At 38.1% G+C, this 21,994-nt stretch overlaps 1 protein-coding gene across 4 annotated transcripts in view; it reads right to left on the bottom strand.

Moving 5' to 3' along the window:
* The window catches only part of TOX (thymocyte selection associated high mobility group box), a 330,347-nt gene that overhangs the window by 180,344 nt on the left and 128,009 nt on the right, over positions 1-21,994 (bottom strand). For 2 of the 4 annotated variants that reach the window (XM_088844456.1, XM_055432473.2), the window contains exon 2: positions 2,716-2,781. The exons of 1 other annotated variant lie outside the window; for it this stretch is intronic. In XM_088844456.1, coding sequence (XP_088700582.1) covers positions 2,716-2,781 — 66 coding nt within the window. Of the gene's footprint in view, positions 1-2,715; positions 2,782-4,290; positions 4,348-21,994 lie in introns of those variants that run through there. One more of the 4 variants, XM_088844458.1, reaches the window with a different exon arrangement.

Below are 21,994 nucleotides of genomic sequence, written 5' to 3'. Positions count from 1 at the left end.
AAGAAGTCTTGCATTGTGTGGTTCAAATTTTATCCAGGATAAGAAAAAGTTAAATGGTGTTTGAAGTACTGAGTGGTCAGCATATTTAGGGCTATTATAGGAGAAAACAGTGAATATTTTAAGAATGAACCCAGAAGTGGAAATGTCATGGGTTTTTATTGCATACTTGTCAGGCTTATTATAGGGTGGTATATTCAATATAAAGTCTGCCCATCAATTACAAAATTATATGCAAAAAATTCTAAGGGTTTGTATACACTAGACTTACGAGGTATAGAATTCATGCAGTAGATAGTGCCAGAGAGCCCTTTGGGACTATCTAAAAGAATATCGTTAATTTTTACAGTGTACTTCCATTTCTGGAGCCATTCCAGTGCTGGCTTTCTATAAAAATCATTTCTTTAGAATTGTGCTATTTGCTTGCAGCAACATCACAGGAGCAGTAGTGTTCCATATGCTGCTACTTAGCAACTTAGTCTGTAAATCCCAAAGCATGTACCGATTTGAAAATTGAACAGGAATTACAATTGTTGAGAGATACTAAGTAAGCTTGGATTACTAAACTATGCAGATACTTGATATTGTATATTGTGTAGGTAAAGGAACAAAACTATATATCTTTTTTCCCCTGCAGATGACTAAAGTCTTATTTATTGCTGCCAAAAGGGGTAAATTGATTAAAATTCCCTAAAAGAATACCTGGTAATGAATTCTTGAACACACCATATTACAGTGAACAAAAGGAATGTTAAGGGTAAAATTTAGTAAAGGTCATTCAACTTATGCAATTTGTGAAGCTTATTCCCTGCCATGGTATGTATTATCTCACATTAGTCGAATTTTTTCAATAGCACATTTTAAAAGCATTTTCATATGTGCTGCATTATTAAAAAATAGTTTGCCTCTGGCACACAAACCTGTCATATATTTACAATGCACATAAAGTATTTGGAACTCCTTACTCCTTCATAAATTATCACTGGTATTTAAAACATTCTTGGTAACTGGACTGAAATATTAAGAAAAATAATGTTGTTTGATTTTAGTCAGGGATTAATAGTATTCATGGTACTTGAATTTAAAAATCTAAAGAGCCAAGTTGTTATGATGTATTTGCCTTGAATTTCCAATCCTTTATCCAAAAGTCTTTAAGACGGACATAATGATTCTCCGAAAGGGAGCAGCTGCTTTATAACAGCAATCATTTATTGAGTTTGTGTTTCTACTGTTTCAAACAAATTCAATTAGCCCTTACACTTCAAAACCCTAAAGGCACCTAAGAGATGATACCAGGTTGCTTTCATCTAATAGTAATACTAAACTTGTCAGTACAGTTTTGGGATTGATGGTTAGAAGAAAATTAATAGTAACATTTTTCATTTTTTAATCAAACAGTCCTATTCAGAACTACCTATGGATCTTGGAGGCTACTGAGTTGAATGAATTTGGTTTAAGTAATGATTCTAAACACGAAGCCCAACCTTCCAAAGTTATTCTGAAAGTGATTGATTCTGTTGAATGGAAGGAAATGTAGATCGGGTATTTGAACCCAATGATGACCTTCTCATCTGAACAATACTGTATAGTTTCTAGAATGTCTACCAGAGAAGGCAGTGATCATAATAACTTCTAAATGCAAAGTTCACGGAGAGGCAGGGTTGCCTCTGTTTTGAGTTAAGCCCGAGACATTTTTTTCTTAGAGAAATTTCAAAGTCCCGTGAAGTTACCCCTGACACATATATTAGATTTAATTCACTGACAACCACCATGAAGAAAAATAGTTTTATTTCTGTTCTCTATTTCCCTGCCCCTCTCAGTTATCAAATGTATTTGGGCGGATATGTGGGCACTGAAAACAACTGTTTTCAATGTTTGAGTTTACATTATAGTTATTGACACATGAAACTCCAGGCTACCATGGTTTTTACTCTTCCAGAAAAAATATGTTCAAGTCCACAAAATGCTCCTGTGAACTCTTCCTCACTTTCATTTATTCATTTATTTATTTTTACTTACATACCATGTTATAGTGGCCCCAGAGGGCAGTTACTATTCTGCTTCAAATATCCTCTCTGGATCAAAAGGCCTGGTCTTAAGTATCTAAAAATAAGTAGCCAAACATTCACTTTTATAAATGTAACCATTTACATTTTCATTGGACTTTCCTTGTCACTTCTCATGATTAAACACCTTGTCAACCATTCCCAGTGAAATGGATACAGACGTGCCCTTGAAATGTTTCCATAACATCACGTGTTTTGGCTTGAAAGCAGCCATAGAGCACTCTCTGGCTATGGGATTCTGGTGATCAATGTAACATTTTATTGAAATGCCCCAATAGTTGATAATTAAAGCTATCTATGACATGTGTAGCTTATAATGATTAACTCATCTACAGTCAGAAGCTCAAATAACCTGCACCTGTAAAGACTTTATTTCCTAAAGGTAAAACAACTGTTTAGGAAAGATCATGCTGGCAAAACAGCTGCTTGCCGTTCTGGAGAGGAAACAAGGTATTATCTTTCAACAAATGCCAACTCTGGGGTTTTATCAGCGCGATCTCATTAACTGGAAACAAGGCTTAAATGCTTTGTTTATAAATTATGATTATTCCTGATTGCGGCAGTTACTGATCGTGCTACTCATTTGCAATGCAACTCTTTGAATTTGTTTAATTACAATTTGAAACAAGGCAGAGAAGATTAATTAACCCACCTGGCTGGCTGGCACATAGTCCTGGCTCGGCTCTGTCATGCTCATATACATGTTCTCACCGTCAAACTGCGAATGAAATAATAGTAAACATTCAGCAATCTTGACTGTGTGCATGTTTGCTGTTGGTTTTTGTGTTTTTTGTTTTTGTTTTTTTCACTATCAAACTGGAAAACAGTAGCCATATAACAAAATACTATGGTTGGAAATATGGAAAATCTGTCACAGCAAGAGAACCATGTCTATTCTTTGATGCTTCTGTTGTCATCTTTCCTGACCCTGGATGTCAGTGATTTGGAGTAATTAGTGCTCTAGTAATTACAGCAAGCAAGCAAGAAATGAATGGTTTCCTTTCATCTGCAATCTGTTTTAAAACAAAATGGCTCATTCTGCGTACCACATATATACATATTGCAGTTCAGTTGTAATGAAGTATTAAATGGATGGCATGATTTCTGAAAGAAAAGAATAATGGAAAATATACTAAGGCACAGCTCAACGCATTCTGAGTTTGGTTCTCAAAAATGAAAAAGTGCAGAGTTTTCATAATAGACTAAAACTGGCTTATCACAATAGCCTTATGATTAAAAAATTTTAACTTTATAATAATACTTGAGAAGAGCACGTGACACTATAAGCATGTATAAGAATGGTAATAACAATGGATAACAATACAAATATACAGACTCAACGGGCACATTTTCCTCTCCGAAGATTTTCAAAGACATAGAATTAATGTAAGTATTACAAATGCATAGAAATCCATATACAAATTCACAAGTTAGGGGCAAGATGGGAGGAGAAAATTCCTAGGGGCAGTTCACGTACAAAACTGTAGAAGAGTTCAAGCAACAATAACAACATCAACAACAAACTTTTCATTATTTGGGTTTTTGAAAGAGTAATCACTCCATTCAGACTTAATCCTCAGCTTAAAAGTGCTATCTTTAGTCACTTGATAAATGGGTAAAGCATTTCCCTTTTAGTTAAAGGAAGAATTTTCCCAAGGAAATAATCAAACGGACTAATACGGCTAGCTTCAAAGAGCTGAGTCTGAATATACTTTCACTGCCAGACTAATTTCAGACATGGGAATTTGAATTATTTTTCAAGACAGAATAGAGTTAGTGACGGAGGTAGAAGGTGCAGTACTGTGGACATACTTGTACACCATGAGAATAATTATGCTATAGACACAGCATTCCACCACTTGTGAGTTGCTAGCGACAAAATGGACACACCTCAGTTCTGGAACTGGCTCTGAACTGTAGTCAGCAGCACTGGGTGCCCTGAAGATCCACATAAACATGAGCTGTACAGAAAGACCTCCCTAAGGACACTTGAGGCACTCATTAAGTTCCAAGAACCAAAAAGATTTCCTCACGCATCATCTTGAAAATATTTATATTTCATGCTATGTGAATAGATGTATCTAAACAGATCTGAAATCACTCACTGAAAGATGTGGTTGTCAGGACAAATCAGAAATAGCACAGCCAGAAAAGAAGATCTGGACATTTTAGTTGCTCTGTCGTCTGGCTTAGGAGCCCTGAGTCCTATCCGTGGGGATTGACTTACCCACGGTTGGTTTTCCATCAGTCAGGTGAATGCCTTCAACCCAAGGTAGTCTAGCCTCACGGGATCCGCCTGTCACTTCTACCAGCTCAAAACCTAACAAAGAGCATCATTTAGCATTTCTCCACCCCCGCCCACTGTTGGTTTGTTTATAAATGTTTTTAATGTTAAGATGCCAAAGAATCATTTAAAATATGGACAGTTTCTCTGACTGTAGCAAACTAAACCGAACAGAAGTAGTGAAGTGAATCAAACACTCCACTGCCTATGCATATTCTATAAATGTGTTACTTTCTATTTCATCTTCTCTTACTCATTTTCTAAATCTGTTGTCATTTTCAAGCCAACTAAAGCTCTGAAGTTTTGGTTTTAGTCTATCCAAAATGTGTGCTAATTGAATATATTCAAGTTACTGCTCCTAAGAACTCTTTCCTCAAAAAAGTATCAGCACTTAAGTAATATTGAGCCAAGGCTGAAACAGCATTTTAAGTAAAAGATACGTTGCTTAAGGAAAAACTAATTTTTTTTTAAAGTACATTCTATGTATCTGTAACGAGTATTCTTGCCTGGAGAATACCTATGGACAGAGGAGCTTGGTGGGCCACAGTCCATAGGGTTGCAAAGAGTCAGACACAATTAAAGTGACTTAGCACGCACACACAACCTACCTGTATCTTTACATGCATTAACTGATATGTATTAAGTGATTTAATCTTCACAACAACAAAGAGTTAGGTATTATTATTATTACCCACAAAGGCAGAGAGAAGTAAAGCTAGATGCTCAAAGTTACACAGCTACTAAGAGGCAGGGCTGGGATTCAAAGCCAAGAAGCCTGGTTTTACAAGACATGCATGTAACCGCCGAAATAAATATAAATATATTCTGAGCCATAAATGATGAGTTAGCTATCAATTCTGAAAATAATGCCAATATATTATCAAAGAAGACTGATGACAATATCTCAATGATGTTAAGATACTGTACAGAAAGTGAAAGTGAAAGGTGCTCAGTCATGTCCCACTCTTTGCAACCCCGTGGACTATACAGTCCATGGAATTCTGGAGTGGGTAGCCATTCCCTTCTCCAGGGGATCTTACCAATCCAGGGATCGAACCCAGGTCATCCACATTGCAGGCAGATTCTTCTGAGGCTTTCAAGAACAAGAGTCCCAGTAAGCTGACAATTTAGTAATCAGGCTGGCAGAATATTCCTGGATGCTTTATAAGTAAGCCTTAAAAGACAGGGAGGTGGTTTGCCGGTTAATTTTATGTGTCAGTTTAGCAGGGCCACCAATGTCCAGATGTTTGGACAAATATTCTGGGTGTGTCTATGAGGGTCTTTGGACAAAATTAACATCTCAGTTGGTAAAAATGAATAAAGCAGATTGCCCTCCCTACTGTGAGTGGGCCTCATCCAATCAGTTGAATATCTGAATAGAACAAAAAAGCTGACACTCCTGAGCATAAGAGGGAAAACTTCCTGCCTGACTGCTTGACCTGAACACCTGGCTTCCTGCCTTCAGACTCAAACTGAAACATCAGCTCTTCTGGGTCTCAAGCCTGCCAGCTTTTGGATGGGAACTGTATCATTCGTTATTGTTTGAATATTTTTTAATGAAGGAAAAAAACCCAAAAAACTCCTGGTCTCCAGCTTCCCGACTACACATCTGGGGACTTCTCAGCCTCCATAATCAAAAGTAAACTCCTTGTAATAAATCCTCCCTTCCTTCCCCTACCACTATCAAGATTTCACAATTCCTCTGAAAGTTTATCTCTGGAAGACCTGCAATGTAGAGATGCAAAAAGAGATGACCTTGATTTTTTTGCTGTAAGAGTGTCTGGCCTCACCACAACCACTCCCCGTGAGCCAGTACATGTCACATACATCCACACCTCCTTGTCCAGACTGTCTTCCTTCTCTTGAAATGTTTCTTAGATCCTTCAGTTCCCCTTAGTCAGGGTTGGGCTGTCTCTAGCCTCTGGGCTCCCCAAGGTAGCCCTCTGGTTCCTGGAAGGTTTTGCTACTGGGGGATTAACTCCCTAGGGCTGTGAGCTACCAGAAGACAGTACACATCTTGGTAGTCTTTAGTGTCCTTATGGCTTAGGGATAGCACATAAAAAGTCCTCAGGAAATGTATAATTAACAAAAATTAAAGTGTATTTGCTTGATAGCATAGATCCTCTTCCTACAGAAGACAGTGACTTGAGAGGAGGGAGAATATTCAGCTTTTAGAAAATGGTTTGAAGGCTTTTGAATGTGAACAATTCATAGTCTTACAGTAGATTAAAACTGGAGCAGAATTACAATAGGAGCAGAAGCTCTTACAAAGAAAAAAAAGGTACAGAAATAGCCAAGACAGCAATACTTAAATTCTGGAACCTGTTCTTCCTCAAGATTTTTATTCAATTAAAAAACATGTAGATTGACCAAGAATCAAGAGATCTCACTGTAAATTAACTTAAGGCCTCTTTCTGAAGAATTCCAAGTTACCAAACAAAGATACACGTATGTCAAAACAAGCCTGGTCCTTCCTCTTTGTGTTTGGACAAACTCTTGAGCCCAAGAAGAAAAATAAGCCAAGATTCCAGTGCCCCAGCTCACCCTCTCCCTGCAAGACCCCCATCAGGTTAACATCATCCTTGTACTTTTTACAGCTCCACCCAACCACACCCTGTCCAGGAGCTGGTTCCAGGGATCTCAACAGGTCTTGTGCTGATGCAACATTCTTAGAATCCATCCATGTCTTGGGTTTATATCTAGTTGCCATCTGAAGTTGAATTATAGTGGATACAGTCCCAGAATTTCGGTCTTGGAAAGGTCCCCGAAGGTGTCATGTCTGAACCCCTGGTGTTATGACTAAAGAAACAGACTTTTTATTGGTTAGGCAGTCCTAACCAATATAGAATCAAAGTCTAGATTTCTAGTAGAAGAGTTTTTCATTATGACATACTGCTGTATACTCCATCACTCATTAAAAGGGAGGGATTAGACTCTATGGCTACTGTTTTAAACTCTATCACAAACAATAGGTGGGGGATCAGATCCACAATGCTTTGTGTGTGGCTCATTTGCATGCCCCCAAGTCTAAAAAGCAAAGTATTTGCATTATTACACTAATGACCCTAGTTCACTTCATCTGAACCACATATTAGATAAACCTTATTCATAATTGTTGCAATAATATTCTTTTATTAAAAATAACTAACTGTATTTCCTTACTCCTTGTATTTGTCACAGCTATTATTTTTAGAATTCAGCTGAATTTAGGTATTATAACTTTTCAAAATACATCTAAGCATCCTAGGACTTTTAATTTCTGTATATTCTCAATTTAAAACCTGAAGCAAAGTTTGAAGGAATAAATAGGCTGACTTATTTAAATCTAAATGTAAATGGCATCAACTCAGGATTAGCCTTTCTGACCAAGTGCTTTAGACTCTTTCTCGTGTTTTTATTTCAAAGCACCAGGGGATGCAATCACATAAAAAGTCATTCATAATCTTCCACTACAGTTTTTAAAAATTGTTTTCAGAGGATATTAACCAAACCCATAATCCCAAAGAGCTTTTCAAACTAGGTAGTTATTATTTCTTCTATTTAAAAGTGAAAGTAGACATCCAACACCATCTGAACATAGTAAATGATGAGCAGAAATGAGTAATATTAGGCTCCCAAAACCACTAAACATAAGAAAAATCAAAGATAGAATATGAAGTATAAATCAATCATTGGCACTGGTAGAGGAAACAGAATCTTTTTAGGGAAACCATTAGAAGAAAACCAGAATACTGCTGCTGGGGAAGAATGGGGGGCCTCATGGGATTCATGAACAGTATTGCATTGTATCCCCTGTAAAAGTGAAAACCTTATATTTCTGGGTATTTTCTGGAGGAATATTGGATACTTTGGGTTTGTTTTTTTTTTAAAGAAGCTAAAAATGGAAATGTTTATAACAGGGAGTTAATGTGACATTTCTTAGAAGACTATAAATCATTATAAGACAGGGCAATATCCTCAAAATAAAATATCCAGTTTTGTATTACTTGGCTCAATGTGAGATTAAAAGTCATCTTTTTTTTTGGTAATGAAAGAAATAGTTTAAGTTTGGTCAATGAAATCAAAGACTTCTGCTCTTTCATGTAGAGCAAAGCTTTTTGAAAGCTATAGCATAATGTGAAGGGTGGGAACAGGCGCTGAGCACAGCTGTCACCACTGTTCACAGGCAGAGTAACGTGTAGCCAATAAAAATAGACTGAGGTGAGCTCCGAGCTTCCTAAGCATCCTCCATTCTCCAGGAACAAGGTCAGGAGACACTGGAGAGGGGGGGTGTGTTTATTTATCTTCTAGTTCCAAGGCTGACCGTGGCAATGTGAGAGGGGCTGAGGCGGTCTGCCGCCACGCTGAGCCAGACTGAGTGGAAATGGCACTGTGCACAGGGGCCTGGGAAGTGCTCCCGGACCCTGAAGGGAGGCCTGCAGAGCACAGCCCGCCAACACCCAGAGAAAAGGGAACAGCTACCGCCGGGGCTTTGAATGGATGTGCCTGACAACCCGGAGCACACAGAGCTGAGCCATGAAAGACAGACCCCTCTTGGCTGGCTCCTGTCACTTGAACTTGAGTGGTAAACACTCTGCTGCAGATCTGAATGGCATGGAGAGGAAGTATGATCTGGGCAGAGTGGCAGCTTGACGACTTGGCCACTGGAGGGGGACAGAGAGAATATCACCTCCACAAGTGCAACACTGGACCCACCACTTAGAATCTGAGCTGTGTTTGGGAACGGAATCTATACTCTCATCTTTGTCCTAGTGACACATTTATTTGGGGAAGAACTGTGCATCATGTTTCTGTTGTTAACTTTAATAACTGACATTTTCAGTAACAGTACTAAGCATTTATCTTGATCCTATCCTCATAGATGCTGCCCTACACCAAGGTCCAATGGCATGGTAGCAACTATCTCCATCTGCTGTTAACGGTATGGCTACAATGCAATGTTTGTTTGCTTTTTTAGGCAACACACCAAATTTATTAACTCAAATGTACTCTATATTATTTTAAGTGGCACACTTAAAGTCACACTTAATGGCTCCACACTCAAGATAGTCATGCCATCATGATTCAAAACAATTTTAACCTCTATGGGCACTTTCTAACCACATATTAAGCCATTTAATTTTTGGAACAGCTGTAATATGGTGACCACTGTTAATCCCATTACAGATGACAAAACTAAGACACAGAGGAGTTAAGTAACCTGTCTGTGATGGATCCAATCACATGTCCCCCAGGCCTGCACAGCCTGCCTGACCCTCAGGCCTTGGCCACTGGCTTTCAATTTCACAGTTCTCATGGAAATAGAAGTCCCCAGGCTCTCCATTGCTACTGCCACCACAGTACAGTTAGAGGTGCCCCAAATCCACACCAGCTGACATTAAGAGGCCCTGCCTCCCGCAGAGTCTGTGCAGAAGAGCTGGTAATGCACCTCAAGAGTTGGGTAGGTACTGCCCGGTGGAGAGGACCGACCCATGGCAGTCCCTGTGGCCTCTTCAGAGAAGACCTTTTGGCCCAACAGCCAGCAGTGGTCTGCTGCAAAGCTACTACAGCTTGGAAGCGCACACCATGTTTTGTTCTTCCCACCTGCATGCCGTGGTCCCTTCCCCCTCACTTTGGATTCCCTGGACTTGCACTCCCAGTGTTAACATGCAAGTGTTCATTATGGATGGGTTCTCCTTTTCGGCACACCTGGACCAAGACAGTACCAGGTGTGTGGCCCAAGGTTAGTAAGTAACAGCTCTTAACTAATGCTACATTTCATCCTGTCTTTATTGTTTTTATTATGCTTCCATTATATTATTGAGTCATTTGGTTCTATTTTAAATGTCTGTGCAGTGACAGAAACAAATTTATCAAGTAGTAATAAACAGAAGAACCAAGATTTTTCAATATCATGAAACTATCACTCAGATGGCAAAAGCATCTGCCTACAATGACAGAAACCCGGGTTCAATCCCTGGGTCGGGAAGATCCCCTGGAGAAGGAAATGGCAACCCACTCCAGTACACTTGCCTTGAAAATCCCATGGACAGAGGAGCCTGGTAGGCTACATACAGTCCATGGGGTTGCAAAGAGTCGGATACAACTGAGTGACTTCACTTTCACTCCAGGTTCAAGAAAATTTCATTAATCCCAAACTCCCAAACACAAAGAAATCCATTTTCATTATACATTATTTAAGAAAGAAAAGAATGTGTGGATAGAAGCTTAGCTATCACTCCAAATCCATCCTGGTGCACTTAGTGGAAATAACTTTAACTAAATCATGAAAACACACTTCATTCATGACACTAGTGTCTGATATCAGAAAACCAGGAGCAATGATTTCTGATTCCATGTAGGACTCTTGCTTTTAAAATGAATTTCCAAGTAATTTCTGAATTTCTATAAAGCAAAAAGCTGTAAAACTATACCATGTCACTGAGACTCAGTGCAGTTTCAAATGATTGGTTCAGAACATTCCTCTGACTTATGTTGTAGACAAGTTTTCTGAACCCATCGGCTAAGAGAACAATTCGAGTACATTCAAACTTACTGGCAATCCTTACCTAAGTCACTATGTCCACACCATATCAGTTCTCACCTCATTTACCACAGTACCTAAATCCTGCATAGACCTGGAATGAAAAGTACGAAAGTCATTTTTTGGGGGGTTGCCTCTTTTATTTCCAGTATTCCTTTTAAAGTACAGTGAACATTCTTCAGTATCTGACACATAGAGGAAAAGGTGAGACTATTTTTCACACATGTCTGGTCTGGAAGAACATGCTCTGTTCAAAACAAGAAAAATGTAAGACTAGAATTTCAGAACACTGAGAAGGTTCTGAGACTTGAATGACAGATGTAGAAAAAGATTAACAGAGAAGTTGTATTTAGACTGCTTAGGTGACAATTGAGTGGGATGAAAACTTTTTTAAAAAAGAGTTGAAGTCAAACAATTATTGAATAATTTTGAGATTAAAAGTGAGGGAACCAAATAAAAATACAAATAGGAAGGTACAGAGTTATTAAGATGGAGATTCTCACTTCCCTATTATTATTACTCAGAAAATAACATTGAGACTAAGCATAACAATGATGTTACAGGAATAGACTTCTGGTCATTAAAATCTCCTAATGGTATGACAGGTGTTGAAATATATTTTGGTATATTCAGCGTAAACCTGATCAATTAAAAACATAAGAAGTTCAGTTTAGATCTACTCCATTTCCCTTTTGAGATCATATATAATATTTTTTTTTCAGGCTCCAGAGAGTTTCTATTTTCTGAATGAAAACATGCTGACATTTTAAAGAACTGGATTAAATCTTTCAAGTCACTGAGTGTAAATCTGTCCATTAGGAATGGAAACAAAGCTCTGGGTCTTTTACTTTAAGGAACTTAAGAAGTTACTCAATCCATTTGTTTTATCAAAAGGAGAAGAATTTCTGAATTTACTTTGAGATTTCAAATACTATATAGGTATATTTATTTTTATATCATCATCTTTGATATTTAACCCATGATCCCATGTAGCTTTCCCTGCTGACTTATCATATCTTATGAAAATTATAACATAATTTTCCTTGCTTTAGCTTAAGACTTCATGCATAAGATGTGCCCTTCCCAAGGCATATTCATTACATGTATTTATAGAGTTTTCTTATTGTCTTCATATTTACAGTAGTTCTAACTATCCCCCTAGGTTATATTCCCACTCCCATTTAAATTTTCTTTTTTTTGGTAGCATTCTCCCAAATAGTTCATCCTCTCTTTGGACAACATCCTTCTTATAGCACAATACAGTGCCAGAAACTTATGTCTAACCCAAAACAGGAAGTCTTGTTGCTGGAAATTCCAAGTCTGCTTTCACTCAAAGCCTTATTTATACTGCATGGTGAGGAGAGACTGGTTTCCCTTGTTTTACTTTCTGAATGGCACCATATGATGCTCTTTTGCTGAAAAATTGCAAACCAGTCAGCACGTGGTACTGTTAGGTGTGCACCATCTAGCATACTCTTGCTGTTACAGTAAATGTAATGGTAATTAACACAGTCCCAGACAAAACTGTGGTACTCATTCATTCAATCATTCAACAAATGCTCCTTGTGCACCCGCTGTGTGCCAGGCCCTGTTCACAGTGACAGCAGCTAACACTTACTTTACACTCACCGTGTGCCAGGTATACACACGCATTCACTCGTTTAATCCTTATGACAGCTCTATGAGGCAGGCAGTATTCATGTCCTTTGACCGAAAAGGAAACTGAGCCTTAAACAATTAGGTGGAAGGGGTAGAGCAGAGGCTCAATTCCAGGTCTGTTTGAGGACAGAAAAGTACTTACTAGTACTAGTACTAGAAGAGGATCAATCAACATGAAACTTTCTGGTATTCCAATGTTAGTATAAAATTAATGAATATCAAAACCAATTCAACAACTACCAGGACAGCAGACTTCATTATTTCAGTGACAATACTCACTTAATGACAATGGAATAAAGTACAGACTGTACTTTAAAGTAAAGTCTGTACTTTATTCCATAGTCAGTTCTAATGGGATCAGAACAGTTACTAGAGGCAGAAAGTGTATTAGGAAGATTACGTGCACGCTAAGTCACTTCTAAACTCCAGGAGTTGGTGATCGACAGGGAGGCCTGGCATGCTGCAGTCCATGGGGTCACAAAGAGTAGGACATGACTGAGCAACTGAACCGAACTGAAGTCACTTCAGTTGTGTCCGACTCTTTGCAACCCTATGGCTACTCTTTGTAGCCCACCAGGCTCCTCTGTCCATGGGATTCTCCAGGCATGAATACTGGAGTGGGTTGCCATTTCCTTCTCCAGGGAATCTTCCCAACCCAGGGATCAAACATTTGTCTCTTACAGCTCCTGCACTGGCATTGGCAGGCTGGTTCTTTACGTAGGCTGCAGTCCATGGGGTGGCGAAGAGTCGGACATGACTGAGCAACTTCACTTTCACTTTTCACTTTCATGCACTGGAGATGGAAATGGCAAAACCACTCCAGTGTTCTTGCCTGGAGAATCCCAGGGACAGTGGAGCCTGGTGGGCTGCCGTCTATGGGATCGCACAGAGTTGGACACGACTGAAGCGACTTAGCAGCAGCAGCAGCAGCAGCAGCAGTGCCACCTGGGAAGCCCCACAGAATTGAATAATTCAGAGCGGGGTTCAAAACTCATGTTTGCCACTCAATAGCTGCAAGTAGATTCCAACCAGTTCATCCTAAAGGAGATCAGTCCTGGGTGTTCATTGGAAGAACTGAAGCTGAAGCTGAAACTCCAATACTTTGGCCACCTGATGTGAAGAGCTGACTCATTGGAAAAGATCCTGATGCTGGGAAAGATTGAGGGCAGGAGGAGAAGGGGATGGCAGAAGTTGAGATGAATTGGGTGGCATCACTGACTCAATGGACATGGGTTTGGGTGGACTCCGGGAGTTGGTGATGGACAGGGAGGCCTGGCGTGCTGCGGTTCATGGGGTCACAAAGAGTCGGACATGACTGAGCTGTGAATGTAGGAAGGCATAGTCTCTGTGAACTTCAGTGGCCTTGTGACAGGATTGTCGTGAAGACCAGAACTGCTAGGGGAAATGCCTGGCACAATATCCATGACTAACTGATTCTCAAAGTTAGTCCCTTACCTTTCTGTTCACTGCTAGACTAAGCCAGACCTGAGTATACTAAACTAGTCTTTCTTCTCCTCCACTTTCAATGCTCCCTAAGGTTTTCAAGACAAATTCCAACTACTTAGTTCAGAACACAAGGTCCTTCATGATATGAACAGTGATGTCACTTATTAATGGATGTTGCCCAACTCTAAATGGCCAGTGCCAGTGCCATGCCAGTGTTAAATGTTTTTAACACCACTCCCGTCTACATCTCGTCACTACTGACATACAACCAGCAAACTCCCGCCTCTGTTCCTTCCCCTAGTTCCCTCTGCCTGGAATACCTTTCCACTTCACAGTCCATGTGAGTTCTTATCCTATTTTCTAGTAATAAGATGGTCACTGAATTGATAGGCCAACTTGGAACACTTCTAAAAGTGAGGGACGTACTAAAACTAATTATGATTGAACAACAGGCATAAATGTGATTGTCTCAGACAAGAAGCATCTTCCCGTCAGAAGGTAAGCCTTCCCTAAAGCCACTTATGATCTAGGGTCCCTTCTCTGTGCCTCAGTAAGTTCACTACAGCATCATGCACTTATTGCAGCCTGTATCTCATTGTGCTGGCACTGTTCTATGTTACCTATCTCCTATACCAGACTATGAACTATTAGAGGGCAGGGACATTCCTATTTACTTTTCTATCCCCAGTACTCAACATTTGCCAAGCACACAGAATTTACTAAGTTAACACTAAACAAATGAGTAAAAAAAATTCAGTGCAATGTTGTGAGAAGTGAAAGCATTTTAGGTATCTCACCATTCTGCTATTCTGCAGTAATATTTACTCCATGTGCTTTCATTTCCAAATCAACTTCTATCCATGAAAATAACTGATCCTCCAGGGGCACTGGAAAAAAGCTTTTGTAAACCAGATCACATTTCAGTTTTCCATCTCTTCCTGTTTTATAGGGATTGAATTTTTTTCAGTCACTCTAGTTTGGTTAGCGTGAAAAGAAGTTCATTTTATGAGCACTTAGCTAATAGTGAAAACCTTCATGGTACCAGATAGACAAGTCCAGTTCCGGTAAGCAGGCTGTGCCCATGCTGTTCCAGATCAAGCTAGTTTATTTTTTCATGCTGACGTCAAGCTGCTGGTGAACGTTTTGCTCTCTGCATCATCTCCAAATCTATGAAAAGTGAAAGTGTTAGTTGCTCAGTTGTGCCCCACTCTTCGTGATCCCATGAACTGCAGCCTACCAGACTCCTCTGTCCATGGGATTTTCCAAGCAAGGATACGGGACTGGTTTGCCATTTCCTTCTCCAGGGGATTTTCCCGACCCAGGGACTGAACCCGGGTCTCCTGCACTGCGGGCAGAGTCTTTATCAACTCAGCTACCAGGGAAGCCCAAATCTATACCAGCAAGCTAATGAAAAGCTGACTGGATTGGCAGTTCATTCCTCCCTTTTACCATGTGGTTTTTGAGTAATTCTGAGTCTCTTGTTCCCTTGCAGGTACGGCAGAATAGGGGCAGAATTTAGGAGAGATTCCACCATGAACTGGATTTGCAATAAGAAGAATCAGATGGGAGTCTTGGTTATGACACTTCCTAGCAGACTTTTCTGGGGAGTGAGAGTAAGAATTACACTTTCTTTGTGCAATTATTTCAGATTGGGAAAGCATTTGTAAATTTAACACACTAAACATACAATCCCTGTGCTACCTTCTGGAAATTACAGTACTTCCCCTCTCATGGCAAGTTCATGTGATTGCTTTCATCATTTACTGAAAAGATCAACAGGCAGAAAGAGTGCAGAATCATGTTAAATATGCCCTAAATTAACTTATGAAAAGGTCTTTAATATGGAAGATGATATGCAGACATTATTTTTATCACTATATATGGAAGGGCAGAGTCCTACCTTAAATATTAGGTAAAAGAGAAGCAAAGGAGTGTAAAACAGTAAATAACAGTGTAATTACCAAATACATGAAAACCTTGTAGAGCATCATGTGTATGTATGTGCAAGCATATATGTACACGCTTTTTTATATATGTACATATTTATTTATTGTATCTGCATGCAGAATATTTTTCTCATGAAATGTTTTTATTTATTTTAGGCTACATAAGGGAGATGCTATTATGGTAAAATATATCAAAAACTGCTATACAAAACTGCAGGAGAAACTGTCTGAAAATGCAAAGCATTACTGAATTGTTCTCTTAATTCATAGAGAAAATATTACCCAGTCATAGTAAGCTATATCATATCATATTCACTAAAATTGCTTCAGGCAGATTTATTGTCATAAAATGAAAATTTCAGGCAGTTTTTGGCATAAAAATGCAATGTTATACTTAAATATTAAATATATAATAGTATGATATAAGATGCTATAGATTTCCTATAGCATCTTATTTTCCATAGCTTATTAGCTTCATATTTTAATTATCCATAAGATTACAACTGCTTGTATTTTATGGAACTATATATAACAATTTCTGCTGTAGTCCAACAACTGCATAACCCAGTTAGATATTTAATCTGTTTCACTAATCAGTTAATGTTCTTTATAATGCTCACATCAAAGAAATTATGTAATCTCTACTACTCTGTAACCTTTAATTTCACTTTCTGTAAGAAGCATTACATTATTAATATCTTTTGCACATTTCATACTTGCTATGAAAAATTCTGGCATAATATATTTTTATAACCATTAAGTAAATTAATATTAATGCTAGATTAAGTAGTTTCAGGATTTTTTGTTTGAAATGCCTTCTGAATAGTTCTGAGCAAAATGTACATATTTTATATTAATATATATGTAATGAGTCTTGTCTCTAAGAAATCCTTCAATGTTACTTGAGACATTAAACTTGAAACAAATAATTTAAACATATACTGAAATAAGAATAGGGTGGAAACTAAACATTACAGCAAATCAAATTATTTAACAGATTTTAATATTAAAGCAGAATGATGCTGCTTTTTCTTCAGAGGTAACCCAACTCTCCTCAGGAAGTTTAATTATAGTGCCTACTTCCCATTCCACAAAATTTAGGCAAAAAAGCTCTCTGGACACATGACAGGAAAATATCCCACATATAATATTTAAAATCCATATTTTACAATATCCTTACAGCATACCATTTTGGGGCAGTGAAACTACATTTGTAATAATCCATTTATATCAGTGACTCCAAAAGCTAATGAGGTTTCTCAGAAAATGTACACTCAAACCTGTATGTAAACTTTTAAAACTGTACTTTTTTTTAACAGGAGAAAAACAAATTTAATTACTTATGTATATATGTATAGGAGATATGAGACTCAAAGGCAGCCAGTCAATGGAGACTTACCCACCACGCAGAGCTAAGGGAAGTGCTACGGATCTAGCGCTTGAAAGGGGAAGAAGGCAATTCACAGGAAGAGAAGGGCAGACATCTGGTACACAAAAGTTAAACTGAACTTTTTAAAAACAGTGTGCTTTCACTCTGATTCTTGAAAAGAAAAAGGCTTGTGGATGTGTTTTAGGAAAGCCAATAAGACCCCATGCTTTTTATCCATTAGCAGTTACTGTTTTCAGTCAAATGTTCTTTAAGGTGAGAGGCTGATTTAATGAATGGTTTCCGTAATGACAACTACATCAACCATATAGTTTGGCAATTCCATTATTTGGATGGTTATTTGACATTTCCTCGAATATTTTTGTATTCAACATTTGTTTTAACTTTGTTTTTACAATTGCTTGGTTCATTCTATTTCATAATATGATAGATATACAGTGAATGGGGGGTAGTTCCTAACTGGGGCAATTTTGTCCCCGTTTTTGAGTGTTATCACTGAGGGTTGCTACTGGACCTAGCAGATAGGGACCAGGGATGCCTCTGAATCTCCTGCAGTGCCCAGGACAGCCCACAGAAGAGGACTATCCAGCCCCAATGTCAACCGTACTGCTCTTGAGAACCCTGGTCTACGGAATGTGTTGAGTTTGAGGTTTTGATCATTTTCATGGTAGACTGGACATGAGAAATACGATTCACTACAAAATGACTCATTAAAAGTAACAAAGGTAACTCAAATCCTAAATCAATTTACAAGTCTTAAAAAAATCTTTTAGATATGGCCTAAACTCCATGAATTAGTGATGGACAGGGTAGCCTGGCATGCTGTAGTTCATGGGGTCACAAAGAGTCAGACAAGCTGAGTGACTGAACTAACTGAAACAGTCTGTACGATACAGTGTAATTGCCCAACTCTTACAGGGCTGACAGCAATATTCCAGGCATTTTGGGTATGGTGTTCAAAACAAGAATTAAAGAGCCCTCGTAATTCCATGCTTACAATTCATTTACTTCAAAATAAACATATGCCATATAACTTAAACTTTGGAGCTATAATTACTGTAAGTAACTATTGAATAACAAAATAAATTCTTCAAACTACACATTAAAACTTCCACTTGTCATGAATCTAAAACTAAGAAAAATTACTGATTTGTTCCTTAGGATTCTGTTTATCTTTTCATGCATGAAATTATTTGCTTGCAAAATGTTGCATCTTCATTAAAACCATTAATATTCTGAGTAAATGGCAGTACTCATTTTATAAATAAGAATGGAATTTCAACACTGTGTTTCATGCAGTTCTTAGGCCAATGTATATTCCTGCATGATGTTATCCATCTAAAAGGGGCAGTTCTCTATATTAACCCAAAGCAGTTACATCTAATTCATAGTATTCATTATTTTTTCAAGCATTCTTCAGTTCAGTTCAGTCTCTCAGTCGTGTCAGACTCTTTGCGACCCCATGAATCACAGCACGCCAGGCCTCCCTGTCCATCACCAACTCCCAGAGTTCACTCAAACTCATGTCCATCGAGTCAGTGATGCCATCCAGCATATCTGAGGTTATTGATATTTCTCCCGGCAATCTTGATTCCAGCTTGTGCTTCTTCCAGCCCAGCGTTCCTCATGATGTACTCTGCATATAAGTTAAATAAGCAGGGTGACAATATACAACCTTGATGTACTCCTTTTCCTATCTGGAACCAGTCTGTTGCTCCATGTCCAGTTCTAACTGTTGCTTCCTGACCTACATACAGGTTTCTCAAGAGGCAGGTCAGGTGGTCTGGGATTCCCATCTCTTTCAGAATGTTCCACAGTTTATCGTGATCCACACAGTCAAAGGCTTTGGCATAGTCAATAAAGCAGAAATAGATGTTTTTCTGGAACTCTTGCTTTCTCCATGATCCAGTGGATGTTGGTAATTTGATCTCTGGTTCCTCTGCCTTTTCTAAAACCTGCTTGAACATCTGGAAGTTCACAGTTCACATATTGCTGAAGCCTGGCTTGGAGAATTTTGAGCATGACTTTACTAGTGTGTGAGATGAGTGCAATTGTGCGGTAGTTTGAGCATTCTTTGGCATTCCCTTTCTTTGGGATTGGAATGAAGACTGACCTTTTCCAGTCCTGTGGCCACTGTTGAGTTTTCCAAATTTGCTGGCATATTGAGTGCAGCACTTTCACAGCATCATCTTTCAGGATTTGAAATAACTCAATTGGAATTCCATCACCTCCACTAGCTTTGTTCATAGTGATGCTCTCTAAGGCCCACTTGACTTCACATTCCAAGATGTCTGGCTCCAGGTGTGTGATCATGCCATCACATGTGATCAATGCCATCCAAGCATTCTTCCTGGATATCAAGTAGGCATATATAGTATTCTTTGAGAAATATGTATATAATTTGTGTATATAACATTGTTGGGAGAGTGTAGATGCAATTTGCCAAACCTTGTCTTCCCTAAATACTGTTATATTTTAAAACAATATAAATTGTTTTTTTTGTTTGTTTGTTTGTTTGTTTTTTATTTTTTTTAATTTTTTTTTTCCTGTCAAAAAGATTTATTAACTTAAAATAGAATTACTTCAATTCTACAGACAAAAGCAAATTTCCGTTCAAGTATGAATATTTTCAATATACAAGAATGTAAAAGAAAAAAATTCTAAATCTTCAATCTTGAGGTTTTATTATTTTTTTACCTTTTAAAAAGTTTTTGGCACTACAAGGTTCTGTAAAGAATAGAAGTGACAAATTTAAAACACATGAAAGTCTTTCCTAATTCTTAAGAACAATATATATAAAGTCTGAAGCAACCAAAGTATGAATACAGCTAATAGAAAATAAAGAATGTAATTCTTAAATTCTCTCTTTATACAATTCATCAAGGTTAAACAAAACAAAATTCCCTTAAAAATAGGGTAATAAAATAGATGAAATTTGTATCACTCAATTTGGTGATACTAGTAAAAACTATAGTTCATATTTATATACAAATAATACAGTCTTTAAAAACAGTCTTAGAATTTAAATAAGCTATCTAAACGTTAAAATTTTAAATCAGAACCTGATTTATTTTCCATTAAATGTCATTTTTTCTGCTGAATGTGACTGACACTGAGGTACGGATACCCTTGAGACAGCAGGATTGGCTGGTTGCTGTGCATCTGTAGACCAGCTGAAAGAAAATGGACTTGCATTACTCCGACACGTTTCCTCTTGGTGGGTGGGGACAACGCTCTCTACACCGCTCTCTACATCTAGAAAAATTGAAGATATAAAACAATTTATATTATATAAAACAATATAAATTGTTTTATATCTTCAATTTTTCTGAGAAAGGAGAATCTATGACCAGGTTATCTTCTTAAAAAGCAAGAGCAAATAATCTAAAATTAGTTGATTACTCCTCCTATCTTTGTAAGTACTCCATATATTTTAGGCAGTATGTTTACCTCCCAAACATGACTTAATTGGTTAATAGAGTTATGAGTTTTGGTCATTTGATGTGGTGTTAGGCACTGAGGGAGGTGCCTCAGGGATGGTCAGAGCAGCTAAAGGAAGTCAGTGAGGGATTTTAGATGGCCCCAGGCAATTCCAAAGTAGATGATCAGTGGATGTGCAGTGGACAACTGGAAGTCAGAAAGGACAACCCAGGGCTGCTCCGGTTTGAGTGGAATCAGAAGACAGAGCAGGTCAGAATCAGAAGTGTTCAGGGAAAACATTTAAATTAGGCAAAACTCTGGGAGTCGGTCTTGCTCCCTCCCATCTTAAAATGGTAAACACTCTGTACTGCTGGGGCCCACCTAGCAGACTGATTCAGTAACTTTAATGAAGAAGGCAAGGAATATATATCCAAAGTGCTCTGATAATCTTAGAGGAAATAAACTACCTGTATGTTTATAAATATTTATTGCTATTCCATCCTAGATAGAAAAGTATACATTAATAGTCTTGTTTTTTTTTTTAAACAGTGTATTGTTAGCTTTTAAAATGAATAAACTTTGCTTTTTAGAGCAGTTTTAAGTTCACAGAAAAATTGAGTAAAAAGCACACAGTATTTGCCCAGAGCCCGACCCCACACCTGCACAGCTTCCCCCATTTTTTATATCCCCCACCACAGAGGTACATTTGTTACAATTGTTGAACCTACACTGACACTTCATTGTCCCCCAAAGTCCACAGTTTACATTAGGGTTCATGCTTGGTGTTGTACATTCTATAATTGTGGACAAGTGCACAATGATATGTATCCACCACTACAGGATTACTCAGAAAAAGAGCTATATTGATGCCTTTTTGTTTAGCATTTTTTGTCTGTACAATTAGAGTTAAGAAGATTCTTTTTAGCTAGTACTGCCTCTATCTACCTCCAAAAAGTACTGTTGATAAAAATAAATACCCTAGTCTAAAGCTTCTACTGGTAGTCCTTAGCACACTAAGAATGAGTTGAATTTTTCTTAAATTAACGTTAGGCAGGAGTTATGGAAAATGATATGCCCTATTTAATGGTCTGCTCATTTGAAATGGTATCTTTCCAGAAATATCTCTAAGTAGATTTTGGATTTTTCATGGATTAAAATGTCAGTAGTTGATTTCACAAAGAGGCAAATACCACAATTAGACTTCTTCTACTGTCTCATATTCAAACTGAATTTCTGGGAACATTTCCAATAGCCCCAACAGTCTTT

This window comes from Moschus berezovskii, chromosome 16 (genome assembly GCF_049115385.1).
Source record: "Moschus berezovskii isolate FMDL1 chromosome 16, NW_MosBer_1.0, whole genome shotgun sequence".
Taxonomy (NCBI): Eukaryota; Metazoa; Chordata; class Mammalia; order Artiodactyla; family Moschidae; genus Moschus; species Moschus berezovskii.
The sequence above is the reverse complement of the archived record's forward strand: the minus strand, read 5'-3'. Positions and strand labels throughout refer to the sequence as shown.